The following is a 12,658-nucleotide window of genomic DNA, read 5'->3' as shown; positions in this document are numbered from 1 at the left end:
GTGACTGCATGATTAACCCAGTCTGTCGATGCCATTTAAGTTGCTTTAAGAACTTATTTGCAATCCATTTCTTAAAAATCTTTTTCTTTACTCAGTGTGTTTACATGCACTTCAGTCAGTTCACCTCCTGGCCGTGTATACGCTTGACATATAGAGGAAGTATCTCTGTGTCAGCTGAGTGGGTGGATGAAAGGATGAAATTACTGCATGTAGTGATGCATCCTCGTGTTCAAAATAACTCAATCCAAAGTCACTCACATTTACACTGAGAGGAAAGGCTAAAATCAGCAAGCCAAGCTTGTCAAGGCAGAAGTAGGAGAGCCTTTTGATGACTCACCTGCTGCTTGTATTGATGGATTTACACTAACCAGGTAACTACGTCTACCTGTACGTGAATAACCTGGTTCCTTGTGTGCGTGTAAACACACTGACGATGGAATCACTTTCAGTTCCCTGTAGTCTGTCGTTTCAGTCAACGCCTCAAGCTAATTTCATGCACAGTCTGGATCACGGTTAGTGTGACATCATTAGTTCACATGAGTTGCTGCTTCGCATGTGGTGGGCAGCAGCAGGCGAAGCACACCCAGCTAGACACACCTGTTTTAATACCTGAAGCCACAGTCACAGTTTGCCACAGAGCTGGCAGGTTAGACCAGAAATGCACAAACCAACGTACTCTCCTCACACAACACTCAGGCGTACCATCGCACACAGTCCCAAAAACACATGCACACAGGATCCTACCAATAAGAGCTTCTTATCCCAGGTAGTCACCTGAATCAAAGGGGATAGAGGACATTGAGGTAATACATTTTTCTACCATGTCCCTCTCACAAACCCTGTTCTAATACACTTTAAAATCCTGAATAGCTCCAGTACTCACCTGGGTTGCTGGAGCCGTCGTCGATGAACTGCATGTCATCGACTGTTCCAGGGGACTGGAAGACAAGAAGAGACAGTTAATAACTGAGCGGCGAAGGTGTTTCAGTCACCTGTATCCCAGGGGAACCTTCACCATGTGAGTGGGGGGCTGGCAGCGAGGAAGACTGTGAAAAGATGTGTCACCCGCTCGCTGCCGGTTTAGCAGACAGCCCTGAAGCTCCCAATCTGTCAGAGCCACTAAAGCCAGAGTACATCTACTCGACTACTCCCCGAGGAGAGACTGGCATGTTAAAGGAAAGGGAGGTTAAGTTAGGTCATCAGTTCCGGGGTTTGGTGTGTAGTGTAGGCACGTCCACAAAGAGACAGCAAAGAGGACAACAGCACCAACACGATTCACCAACGCACAACGGAAAACCAAGCAGCATGTACCAGTAATAATTTCCCCTTGTTAGCTCGTTATCAGTGCTGAGAAGCTGTTCATTCTGCTTCTCTCAAGGGACCCCTACAACCTGAAAGCTGAGGATCATGTGACCAACCGTGCACTACTGCTAGCGAGCTAATTTGCTAGCTAATATTTTAAATGGAGGCTGGCTATCTTCAAGTCTTTATGTAGTTTCTCTCTCATAGTCATGTGACCCTCACCTTGCAGATTGTAGTGGTGCCTGAGTCTCCTGTTCTGTGTAACTATGTTTACAGAAGTTGGAGACCTTACTGACATCAACACAGGCTTTAAACATGACCTTTGTTAGTTCATGTGCAGGAGTCTGAAAACATGATACAAACACTTGCAGTGATGTCATTTAAGTTACATCCACCAAAGAGAGAACACAAATAAGCCAAGGTCACTGTACAACAACCAAACCACACAAGATCCCACACTCAGAAGAGCGCAGACTGATGGTGACACAGACGACCACAGACGCTTGACCCCCCCCCCCCCCCCCCCCCCAAAAGAAAAGACCACTTCCAGACAAGCTCCGCTCACTCCAGCATCACTCCAGGATTCCCCTGCTCCCCCTCCCATCTCTTCTTTCACACAGAGAAGAAGAAATGAAGCCACTTCACACAAACCTACACAAAACTGGCACCCTAACGATCACACAGGAGGAGACCCTTCAAAAGCCAGAGCAGGACAGGAAATCTAATGGACGTGTGACCCATGCGTGGAACGAGACAGCTGATGCAAGGTGAATGTGAGTGGATGAGATGCAGAGTTTGTGGCCATTTTCCCCCGGAACCAATTCTGGTTAGTGGGATCAAAAACCTGCCAGTGTGAGTGTTATTGTCTGTGACTGATTAGTTAGCTAGAGGTCGATGGGTGTGCTAGAGATGCTCTTACATTTGGGAGTAGTAAGAGGGAGACCAAGGAGGGGGAGGCAGAACATGAGCCGATACTATGTCGCTTCATTGTGCGAGTGAGAGTTAGTGAGCCACACCAATATAGTGCAGAGCAGTAAGTGCTGATCAGTCACTGAGCCAAAATCTAGACTGTAGTTGCACTGATGCCTCGTGATCAACACAGAAACTTGAAGGGAGACGCAGCAGGGGAAGCCAAGGGGAAGGGAGGAGGCCGGGCCCCCGGTAGCTCAGCATGCAGCCAATACCTGGATGTCGTATACGGGTTTGGAAGAAGGAATGGCAGCAAACTGTCGGTAGTCAAACTTCTTTGACGACAGGGACTAGAAGGATAGCAAACAGGAATGAGCAGAGGTTGAGGGGGGAGGGAAAAGAGGAAAACAAGGACAGAAAAAGGAGGAGGGTGGGACAAAGTATAGACAGGAGGAGAGAAGGGTGGAGAGGGAAAATGTCAAAGTAGAGGACCAGAAAAGGAGTAAGATAAAGGGATAAGGAAATAGAAAAAGGAGAGGTGGAAGGCAGAGAGGCCAGTGGGTGATTCACACAGCCAGCTGTGGCTGATTGGCTAGTGACAATGAGCAAGATGGTGATTAATGCCAATGTGTGTTGAAGCAAATCTACCTTTTCCCCTTTTTCCAGCTTGCAAACCAACAGTCTTATGTGTTGCCTTTTTCAAGTAAAGCTCCTTAAGTCAAAACTGCCAAGTCAGCGTTACAGCGTTGTTCAGATATGTAATGACTGAAGCTCTTCGAGTCTGTACAGAAGGTACAGTCAACTGCTCACACCGACACAGTGGCCAGAGGAAGAATCAGTCAGAAACCAAATGGAAAAAGGTTCAGTGCTTACCAGCCTGCCTGGAGAGGTTAGTCCTCGAGGACTGAGCTCTGTCACAGGAAAACAGAAAATGTGAAGTTAGAAAGGGAAGGAGGGCTAGGAATGAAACACCAAGATTTAGATTTGTACTTTTAGAGTACAAATCTACAAGTAAGAGGTAAATATTCTAAGAAATTTGGGAAAAGACATCAAAGAAGACACTCATTAGCCAACCTAAGAAGCTTTAAGGCACTGCTGTAATATGTGCAAGAAAAGCTGTTGGTAGTTCTGTATAAACATGTTCTCACGTACAGGAAATACAGTTCCCTGCTTCTGCTGTTAGAACAAGTCCATTACAACAAAGCAACGACCTTAAAGAAGATGTTTGTCATATAAAAGAGGCCTCAGCAGCTTCCTACCTTCCATGGGTGTGGGGGAGGGTGTGGGGGCGGGCGAGGGCGACTCCGTCAGCTGGTCCAATGTGCCACGTTTCTTCCCATCCCGAGACTTCGCGATGACCATCTGGGCTTTCAGTGCATCCTGCTCCAGAGACTTCATTCTAAAAGAGGAACGACCACCGTCAGATACATGCTGGCAGAAAATAAGACTTAGATAAATATGGAGACAAAGACTGACAGAGGCACACACCGCTACAGGTGGGTGGTGCCCATCACTACTAATTTCGGGTGCTCCTTGTCCTGGTTTGCTGTGACAAACAACTGATTTAATTTCATTGTGTAAAAAGAGGCATTCCAGGAAAAGGACTGCCTACTGCTAGTAGGCTTACCCTCAACTCACAAATAGCTTGCAAACTGTGTGTTAGTACAAATAACAGTATGGAAACCAAGAGAACAGCAAGGCGCAAATGAAGAGTGCAGCAGAGAGGGGGGAGACAAGACAGAGAAGAAAGCGAGGGGGGGCGAGAGGAAGCTAGAAAAAAGCAAAGACGTGCAAAAGCAAGACAGCACTAGAAAGGTGGTGGAAGCACTGTCGCAGTGTTGCTGCGAGTGCTTGGACCTTTCCGAACTTGGCCTCTAGCAAAATACCCCAACGCCAAAGCACCCCCGCACACCCCCACGATGCCGTGCGTCTGGCCCCGGTAGCTGGGGCCGAGGAGCAGACCTGAGCTGGGAGGCTGCAGAGGAGGTGGGGGGCTGGGGGGCCTCGGGCGTGCCCTGAGACGCCCTCACTCGGGCCTGGTAGAGCCTCTTAGCCAGGTCCTGCTCATACTGCCTAACATCCTCCTCTAGGCCATAGGGCCTGGGCCCCGTGAGGCCAGGGAGGGGGTGGAAGAGAGGAGGAGGAGGTGAGGAAAAGGATGACGGTTGCACCAGGATGGAGGAATATGAGGAAGAGAGGAAGGAAAGAAAGGCATACAGACAGAAAAAAGAAAACCAAAGAATGGAAGGTAAACCTTTAGGAGAGCCAGGAATAATAAATAAGATCCCAGTTTCAGACATGAAAATAGTCAAAGAGGAGACAGACTACACACAGGACGGCGTTGTCACAACAGAGTAAACTATCACTGATATTAAAAAAAAACAAACGTGCTATTGACCAGTATGACAAACTGTGTATCAGGACATCTGGGCCAGAAGTGTCATTAATTCTTACTAACATCCCACACTGTGAGGTCTGAACCAGCAAAGAGCATTTTGTATGTTTGGATTTTAGTTTTAGCCTCAGTTCAACATCAACATCACAACTGTTTAAGCTTTCATTAAGAAAACATGTCAGTGTTGTCAGCCCAGTCGCTGCTCAGAGAAAACAAACCTCCCCTTTCTCTTCCTGCGTCTAACGCCTGCTTTGTCCAAATGAATGAAGAGTAAAAACATGTATAATCTATCTGTAACCTGAAGTAAGATTCACTGAAGTGTTGCATTTTTTCTTTGACATGTCCTTGTTTATGTCAACATACTAGAAAAACAGGGACAAAGTGCAAAGTAAAAACTTGAAAGAATACACAGAAAGACCTGTTTTGCCATTTCATCTTCCTTGTCAGAGTGCACTGCGTGTTATTTTTACCGTGCTGCCCTCCACATGGCTCTCTTCTCAGCCTCCAGAGCTCGTTTCTCAGCAGGGGACAGGTCTTTGTCAGGGGCCACGGCCAGCTCGGGGCTCTGCATACGAAGCCTCTCTTGGTGTCTGCGCTCTGCCTTGGCTGTGCGGATGGGCGCTGCCGACTCGCCATGGTACGCTGGGATCAGACTGACGAGACACACAAGCAGCAGCCGTGACGACGATGATTAAAAACAACAGTGAGGAGACGTTCGCAGATGCTGTGGATAATATAATTACCCCGTCATGGAATTGGGCCTCTGATCCAGCCTGAAGCTGTCCTCCAGTGAATTCCTCTGAGAGTCTCCTTTACCATCAATAGAGGAAGCCCTACACACACACACACACACAAACAAAACAATCAGCTGTAGAAATAAAAAACAATGTTTGAAGCAATAAAAATAATAAGATGCAGCATCTCACCCTGAGCTGCCGCAGTAGCTGGGCGGTGTGATGTTGTAGCTTGGTGGTGTGGAGCAGTGCTGGGATGGGGTGGATACTGGCTCCACCTTGTACTCCACTCCATCCAGCAGCACTTTGCCGGAGGCCTTCATCTGCGCCATCTGCTTAGCCAGGTCCTCCTCCTCGTCCTCGTCGTCTTCATCCAGCAGGTACTCCCGCGCCCGCTGCTCAAACTTCCGCTCTGGGGCGAGATGAACAGACACAAGTTCGTAAACTGAAAGTGAAGCTTGGCCAAGTTGGATATTTTTAACAGGAGAAACAATTCAAACAAACCTTCTTCCTCCCTCATTTTCTTGAGGTCATCTTCTCCCACAAGAGAGACTCGAGGTTTGGGTTTGTCTGGAGTCTGCTGCTTCACGTCAATCTCAAAATACTTCTGCCGGTCCCTGAAAGAGCGCTGCTCTGGGCTGTCCCTGCCACCAGGAGAAGGACTCTGTAGGAATATGACAGAAATCGAGGACAGAATATAAAATGATGGAGAGTAGACTGATAAGTTTGCAGCATATTTACACATGAAAAAAATAGGAAAATAAGGGCCAAATTTACTGCTAGAAAGCCCTTTTTCTTTTATGCTATTTGCATTGCTGCAGAGCCGTTTGCCAAATAAGCAGAGGATATCACGAGATGCCAGAGGAGAGAAGTATGACAGACCACGAAGAAGGAAAACAATTAGCCATTACAACACAACCCAGCACCGTTTAGCTGATTCAAGATCAGTGAACTGGCAGTCCCATTACTGACAGAATAACATGTCCCCCAGTCTCTGAAGGCAGAGACTTCACCACCGGTCAAGCCAAGCACACCGCAGCCCGGGCAAAAGAACAGGGTTGCTCCAGATGTGGCGGAGGCGGTGGGTACCTGCAGCTCTGTGGAGGGCCTGGAGAGTCGAGGCACTGCTGCCAGGCTCATATACTCCCGACGGGGGGAGAGCTTGCCGGTCAGACCCTTACCAGCGCTCTCCTGATCATCAGTGTCATCATCAAACACCTCGTTGTTCAGCTCAGACTGAAAAGGCCACACATGTCGTCACCAGACTGTCAGACTAAGATGACTAAGAGCCAGTGGGGTTTTATTCTCAGTATGTGACTACGGTAAACTCACAGCATCTCCACATACTTTCATATTTGTTCTTGCAGCTGCAGTCAGTATTCACTTGTTCCGCACTGACTGTAAGACAAACCCTCTTTTCCAACATCTGTTTTTGGAAAAAGACTTCCAAACTAGTGCTGCTTTCTCAGAAATAATGCAAACTCAAGTGTTTTCTCTTAACCTTTTGACCTCTTTCTCGTGACATTTTGTGGCTGCTAGACAGACGCTTCGGTCCCTGGTCTGCTTTGGGAGAAGCTCTCGACTTGTTGTCACTCTTCAACAATTTATTTCCTTAGAGCTCGGAGCACCGGGGGGTTGCTGGTGTTTACATCATAAGCAAGAGAACCAGGTATTTGTGTGGTCAGTATGCTCACTCACCTCTGGAGTCGGTTGCTTTGAGTGGAAATTGTTCCTCACACTATACAGGTCCTGTTGGGCACAGCAGAGTGTTAGTAAAGTTCAGTGAAGACAGTCTGAAGACAAAGACAGAGATACAGAGCAGGCAGACTGATTAGCAGCTGGGATATAATATGTAAAAGGAGGGGGGAGTTGAATATTAGTACACGAGCCACACATGGATGGACGAATGGATCAAGACTCAACACCAGCATGACGAGATGATGCCACTGGAGTGCAAAAACCAACGATGAACGCATTCCACACGTCACAGCACGTCACAGGCCCCCCGACACGGCGCAGGCCCCTTACAGGACTGCCTGCTCCAGTCAGGAGGGGGCGGGGGGGAGAGACCAACCAATCAGCACAGCATGCTTTTGTCGTTGTGACCCGGGGGAGTCCGGGCAGCTCGGCCTACCTGCGGCGGCTCCAGCACTGCCAGTGAGCGAGGCACGGCGGCAAACGCCTTGTATGCCTGCTTGACATTCATGGGGAACTCATCGGGCGAGGTGGGGGAGGGGGCGCGAGGCTGCAGGGGGGGAGGGATGGGGTGGGCATGGAAGGCGGGGGAGGTTTAAATGGTAAAAGGAGCCGAAGGGAAGTAGAGTAGGGTGGGAAGGACGGACAGACAGAGACATGGAGGAGAGGGTAGACTATGAAACAAAACCAGCAAAGTTGAAGAAGACTGGAGGAGAACAGGTGAACAGCATGGCGGCTGGTTTCATGAGAGAGAGGAGGGGAGTGTGCCAGAGAAAGACAGACAGTAGGGCCTGGAAAGTTCAAAGCCATGGCAAGTTTCTTTATATGAGCTCCAATCAGGAAGACGTGAGATGAAATCACAGCTTTTTGCTTATTTATCAATCCAGCTATGCTGCTCGCCAAAGCAAGAAATAAGTGGAACATTTCAGAAAGCTGCAATTAAGAGAAATTTTGTCTGATTCAAGAGCTCAGAGTTGGGCTGGATGCTCCGTTTGCAGGTGTAGTTCAGACACGGTTAACCTCCAGGTGTGCCCGGGGGTCACGGAGAGCAGCAGCACAGACTCGACTCCCTTGGCATTCAAATACTGGTCTTCCCGTCTTTGGTTCTAGCCTCTTTACAAACACGTCATTCTCACGCCTTAATGATCTGCATCTCTGCTGTGAGACACCTCGTGGGTGTTAGGGCAGGCGGCACAGAGCTGAGAGTGGGTAGAAAACAGCACTATGTGGTGGTGAGGGGTCTTACAGAGGTCTGGGAGTTGAAGGGGGAGGGGCCATGCTGGAAGGGGTTGGGGCTGTGGCCGTCCGGAGTGGCGGGGGAGGTACTCTGCCGCACGCGCCCAACTGGCTGGATGGCACCCGGTCGCGTCTGGACAGAAAACAAACAATATTTCAAACAAGAGTTGAGTCGAGTCAGTTTTGCTCTTAAAGCCTCAAACTTCATTCAGACACGACAAACTTCAGGATGAATGACAACTCAAAATGAATGAGAGCTAATGATGGCGCGTTCTCAAGCTCCACAGACACTCACTGATGACGAAGTGTCTTCCTTGGCAGTAGGAGTGGAGGCGTAATGAATGTTTGCCTGCAAAACAATGAAAATAAAACGATGACAGTGAAATAAAATGCATGAATCTGCACTTGAGTTCCAGCCAACAGTGCAAACAGGCGCAGATCTGAACTACTTCACTACTGTGAGGCCAAATAAAGACACTTCCAAACAATGCAACACCAGCAGGGTTTACACCTTGAGCCAATTAGATCACCAGTTGTGGAGCCTTTCCCAAACTGATATCTCAATTCCACTTATAAGTGGAGATTTTATGTTGTTATCGTCCTGTGAGAGAACATGAAGCCACAGCTGGTCAGTAGAGACATTAAGGACAATCAGTCATAAATCTATCTGTCCAATAAAAGCACATCCAGTTTGCATGGGGCAAAGCGTCAGTCATCAGCTGGCCACAGAGAAGCAGTCACATGCTTTTCAAACCGGCAGGACTGTGGCAGACACGGTGGCTGAACTTCTGAAGTTTTATTAACAGATAGACAGCTCAGAGCAGCCGACACGTGCTAAAAAAAAAAAAAATCCAGGCCAGGGCAGAGAGGGCCACAAGACCCACTTACGAAGCGGGTCTCCCTGCCTATACACAGGGAGCTGTTGGAAGAGTGGTGGCTGGGCTAAGGGTGGGAGGAAAGGTCAAACTGTAAAACACCTCTTCTGTAGTGTTAAAAATTGCTCATGGAAAAGGAAAAAATAAAGTAAAAAGATGGCAGAAGAGCAGGTGATGAATACTGGGGGAGTGCTGGGTGTTAGCGCTGCTCACCGGTTGGATTGTGGGAGAGTACAGTGCTTCCCTGATTGGGCTGTCGGTCCTGGTGAAATCAGAGGGAGGCGCCTGGAAAAACACCAAAAACACACTCAACAGCTGCTCTCACATTCACACAGTGCATTGAAAAAACATGTAAAGAAATACCAAAACTAGATTCACTGGTTAGTCCTGCAGGGAACTGATAGTCCAGTAAAAGCGACCAACAACAAGCTCTTGGTAAACATGCACTTTCCTGTGTCGTGCAGGTCGCAGTCCTTCCTGACTTATGACCCCCCCCCTCGCAGCTGTTGGACACACATTCCAGTCGATCCTGACTATGCAGACTATGTGCCCAAATACCTCACGAGGTGCCACAAGCTCTGCGCTCACAGCAAAAACATGCACCAGTTCAGCTGGTTGTTATAATGCCTTTGATACACACACACACACACGTCCCTACAGAAGACTGCTTTGCACAGACAGAAATTCCTCCTTTAAACCAAATTTACTCCTTCCCTGCAATATCTGGCTCTTTAGCAACTAAATGCTCCACTATGTTCACCAGCTTGTCACTCACTGTCTGTCTGCTACAGGTTTCCAGTGCTTATGGCTAAAAACTGAAATTCAACCTAATCTTCAACCAAGCCATTGATCGATGGGAAAAAAATCATCTGCTCTGTTATTATTTCTTTATCAATTGCCAAAAAAATGATTTAAAAATTTGAACTGAAAAGTATCACAAACGAGTGACCAGCCAATGAGAATTTAGTTGGACAAGTGAAGGACATTTCTTCAGATTAAAGACAAGTTAAAACTTCCAGAAAGCCCTGAGGCAAATGAATGATCCACTTCAAGTTACATGAGTGAGCCAAACCACAAATTGTGCGCAGTAACACACCATGCTGCCTCCAAACCACACGCAGGCAGGTGGCTTGCCTTGCTGAACAACCAGGGCTGCAGCTGGCCCTGCCTCCCGTAGCCCACGGGGGGCCCGGACAGGACCTGCTCTCCAGGCGGACGGCCCTTTCCTTTGCGATTGGCCACCAAAAAAGGGTTCTCTTTGAAGCAGATAGGCTGAGAGTCCACCAGGCATTCCTCTTCTTCGGTTGCAAATGTCGATGAGTTAATGGTTGTTGATGAGCCGGTGCCGTCAGTGGTGGAGGACTGGGATCCATGAAGACAGTCCCCATGTTCGGACTGGAGCAGATGCTCTGTGTTCAGACTCGCGCAGAACTCGGGGTCTATGTGGCTGAGGGGTTTTGTGGGGTGGTCTAAACCAAAGCCCAGAGGCTCTAAAGGGACTCCGTACTGGGCCTGCAGGGGGGCCTCCATGGGAGCAGCAAGACTTACAGAAGTGGAGAACTGGACAGAAGCAAAGCAAAGAGGGAGGACAGATACAGTAAAGTGACAGGAAAAACTGAACGCACGCAAAGAAAATGATGGCCAGTGGAATTCAAAGGATGAGAGTTTTAGAAACAGAACAGAGGAGAAACCGAGAAAGGAGATTAAAGGATTATCCCAGTTTTTTAACAGCTATTTATCTATTATCTGTTTTCATAGGGTTGGCCGTTAAAGTAAGTAAGTGCTGAGATCTGCAGCTGCTAAAGACTCATGATGCCAGTTGTAGTAAAGCTGAACTGCCACTGAAGAGCAGTTGTAAATGATGAGAAAATAGTGAGGAGACGATGATAAATCTTTTATCCACCGTCGTCTGCAGGAAACAAGAAGCAAAAACAAGCAAATATTTGGTAAATAAGAAAATAAAAGCAACCTATCATCTGCGTGCCTCGAGATGTGTCCCTGTAAGTGGACACTTGACACAGAAACCCGTAGCTGCTAACAAGAGTTTCTCACATCACTAAATCTTTCCTGAAGCCTGAAGTTTCTCAGTGTCCATCATTCAGGACTTGTTAACTGCTGCTCTACACTGCTACAGCCCAGACTCCTGACCTCTGCCTTAAATAACCATGTTATCAGATCAGCGAGACACTCAGGCTCCAGCACTTCAACTCCTACTGTACTCAACACAGAGGACACCTAATGTCACTGCAGGAGGGGAGAGAGTATGCACTGCAATGTGTTTAACCCAACCCTCAAAAAGAAACCGGATACTGCGAGTGCAACCGTCAAAGTGTCATGTTTTTACATCCCCAACACCGAAAAATACCTCCTGAAAAGACTCAAATCAACCCAGATAACGAACCAACTTTGGCATTTATTAGACGTGACCTTGACTTAATCTGGCGTTAATCGAAATAGCTGGACTAAAGCACCGTGAGGCAGTGCCGCGGCTCTCTGCATGCTGACTATAAGAGTCAGCGGTGTGATGAGGGTCAGTGGGATGGAATGTGAACGAGTGCCCTTTTGGCTCCAACGCAGACTGTGAGGGACAGCTGGGGCTCCGCTGTGAGAGCAGAGCCGGACTGCCGGTTCGTCAGCATGCCAACACGCTGACTGAGCACAGCGAAGAACCCGGGAACTCAATCATTTCTACTTCCTACTTGTACAATAGAGTAATAATTGGCTCTCAGGAGAAGATTTAATCAGTGGAATAGATTATGCTAAAATTAAAAAGACGACTTCTGTGATCTTGGTCCTGAAGAAAGTATTAATTGTCTGTTTCTTATGTTTTCCAGGCCCTATTAGGGTTGGCGGATTGGATAAATATGTTGGTGATTGGCTGAGTGCAAATTTTATTTGCTAATCTAACATTCTTCCCCCAACGCCTCGTCCGTATTAATAAAGCTTTGAGGATGATGATGGAAATACGTCCAGGACTCTATCATTCTTCTACAGAAAGAATTTTCACAGTTTTACTCTCAACCCCCTGCTTTCCAGTCATGTTACAAAAGCTAAAAGGCAGCTCTGACACCTCACCTCTCATAATGTCACAGTCAACCATGGCCTGTTTGTACTTAAGACACACTCTGGGGTTATTAACATTTTTAACACCATTTTCAACAAGAGCCATCTCTGGCTTTTAGCTACATATTTGGTAACAACTAGCAGCAGTGCTAAAGGGTCAATGTGATACAGTTTGAGCCCACGTGTGCTGGAGCAGCAAATCCAGATCTACTGCGCCGTGCACAAACAGCTGCATGTGAAATGTAAGTTAAGTTCTCCGAGACACTCTAACAAACCAGAGATCTGCAAGTAGGGAACAAAAACAAAGTCATGATGGCCGCTGAAGTTTAGCACCTGTCCTAAAAAGTCTAAACACATCTTGAAGGTATAATCTTTTGTTTGCCACCTAATGCAGACACAAAAATATCAAAATAAAATGGAGAGAATGACTCAGGACAGAAGAGACAACA

The 12,658-nt window shown here is 47.6% G+C and overlaps 1 protein-coding gene across 4 annotated transcripts in view; it reads right to left on the bottom strand.

The window, feature by feature from the left end:
- scrib (scribble planar cell polarity protein) overlaps positions 1-12,658 on the bottom strand; it is a 60,086-nt gene that overhangs the window by 960 nt on the left and 46,468 nt on the right. For 2 of the 4 annotated variants that reach the window (XM_070986122.1, XM_070986124.1), the window contains 11 exons: positions 9,360-9,431; positions 8,567-8,620; positions 8,282-8,404; positions 7,039-7,089; positions 5,845-6,004; positions 5,533-5,752; positions 5,350-5,439; positions 5,077-5,259; positions 3,471-3,610; positions 3,085-3,122; positions 884-938 (listed from right to left, as the gene is read on the bottom strand). In XM_070986122.1, coding sequence (XP_070842223.1) covers positions 884-938; positions 3,085-3,122; positions 3,471-3,610; positions 5,077-5,259; positions 5,350-5,439; positions 5,533-5,752; positions 5,845-6,004; positions 7,039-7,089; positions 8,282-8,404; positions 8,567-8,620; positions 9,360-9,431 — 1,186 coding nt within the window. Of the gene's footprint in view, positions 1-883; positions 939-2,486; positions 2,562-3,084; positions 3,123-3,470; positions 3,611-4,173; positions 4,312-5,076; positions 5,260-5,349; positions 5,440-5,532; positions 5,753-5,844; positions 6,005-6,429; positions 6,577-7,038; positions 7,090-7,474; positions 7,586-8,281; positions 8,405-8,566; positions 8,621-9,359; positions 9,432-10,280; positions 10,707-12,658 lie in introns of all 4 variants that reach the window. The other 2 variants (XM_070986125.1, XM_070986121.1) reach the window with 2 other exon arrangements.

Source organism: Chaetodon trifascialis, chromosome 18, assembly GCF_039877785.1.
Source record: "Chaetodon trifascialis isolate fChaTrf1 chromosome 18, fChaTrf1.hap1, whole genome shotgun sequence".
NCBI lineage: Eukaryota > Metazoa > Chordata > Actinopteri > Chaetodontiformes > Chaetodontidae > Chaetodon > Chaetodon trifascialis.
This window is presented reverse-complemented; position numbering and strand designations above follow the sequence as displayed.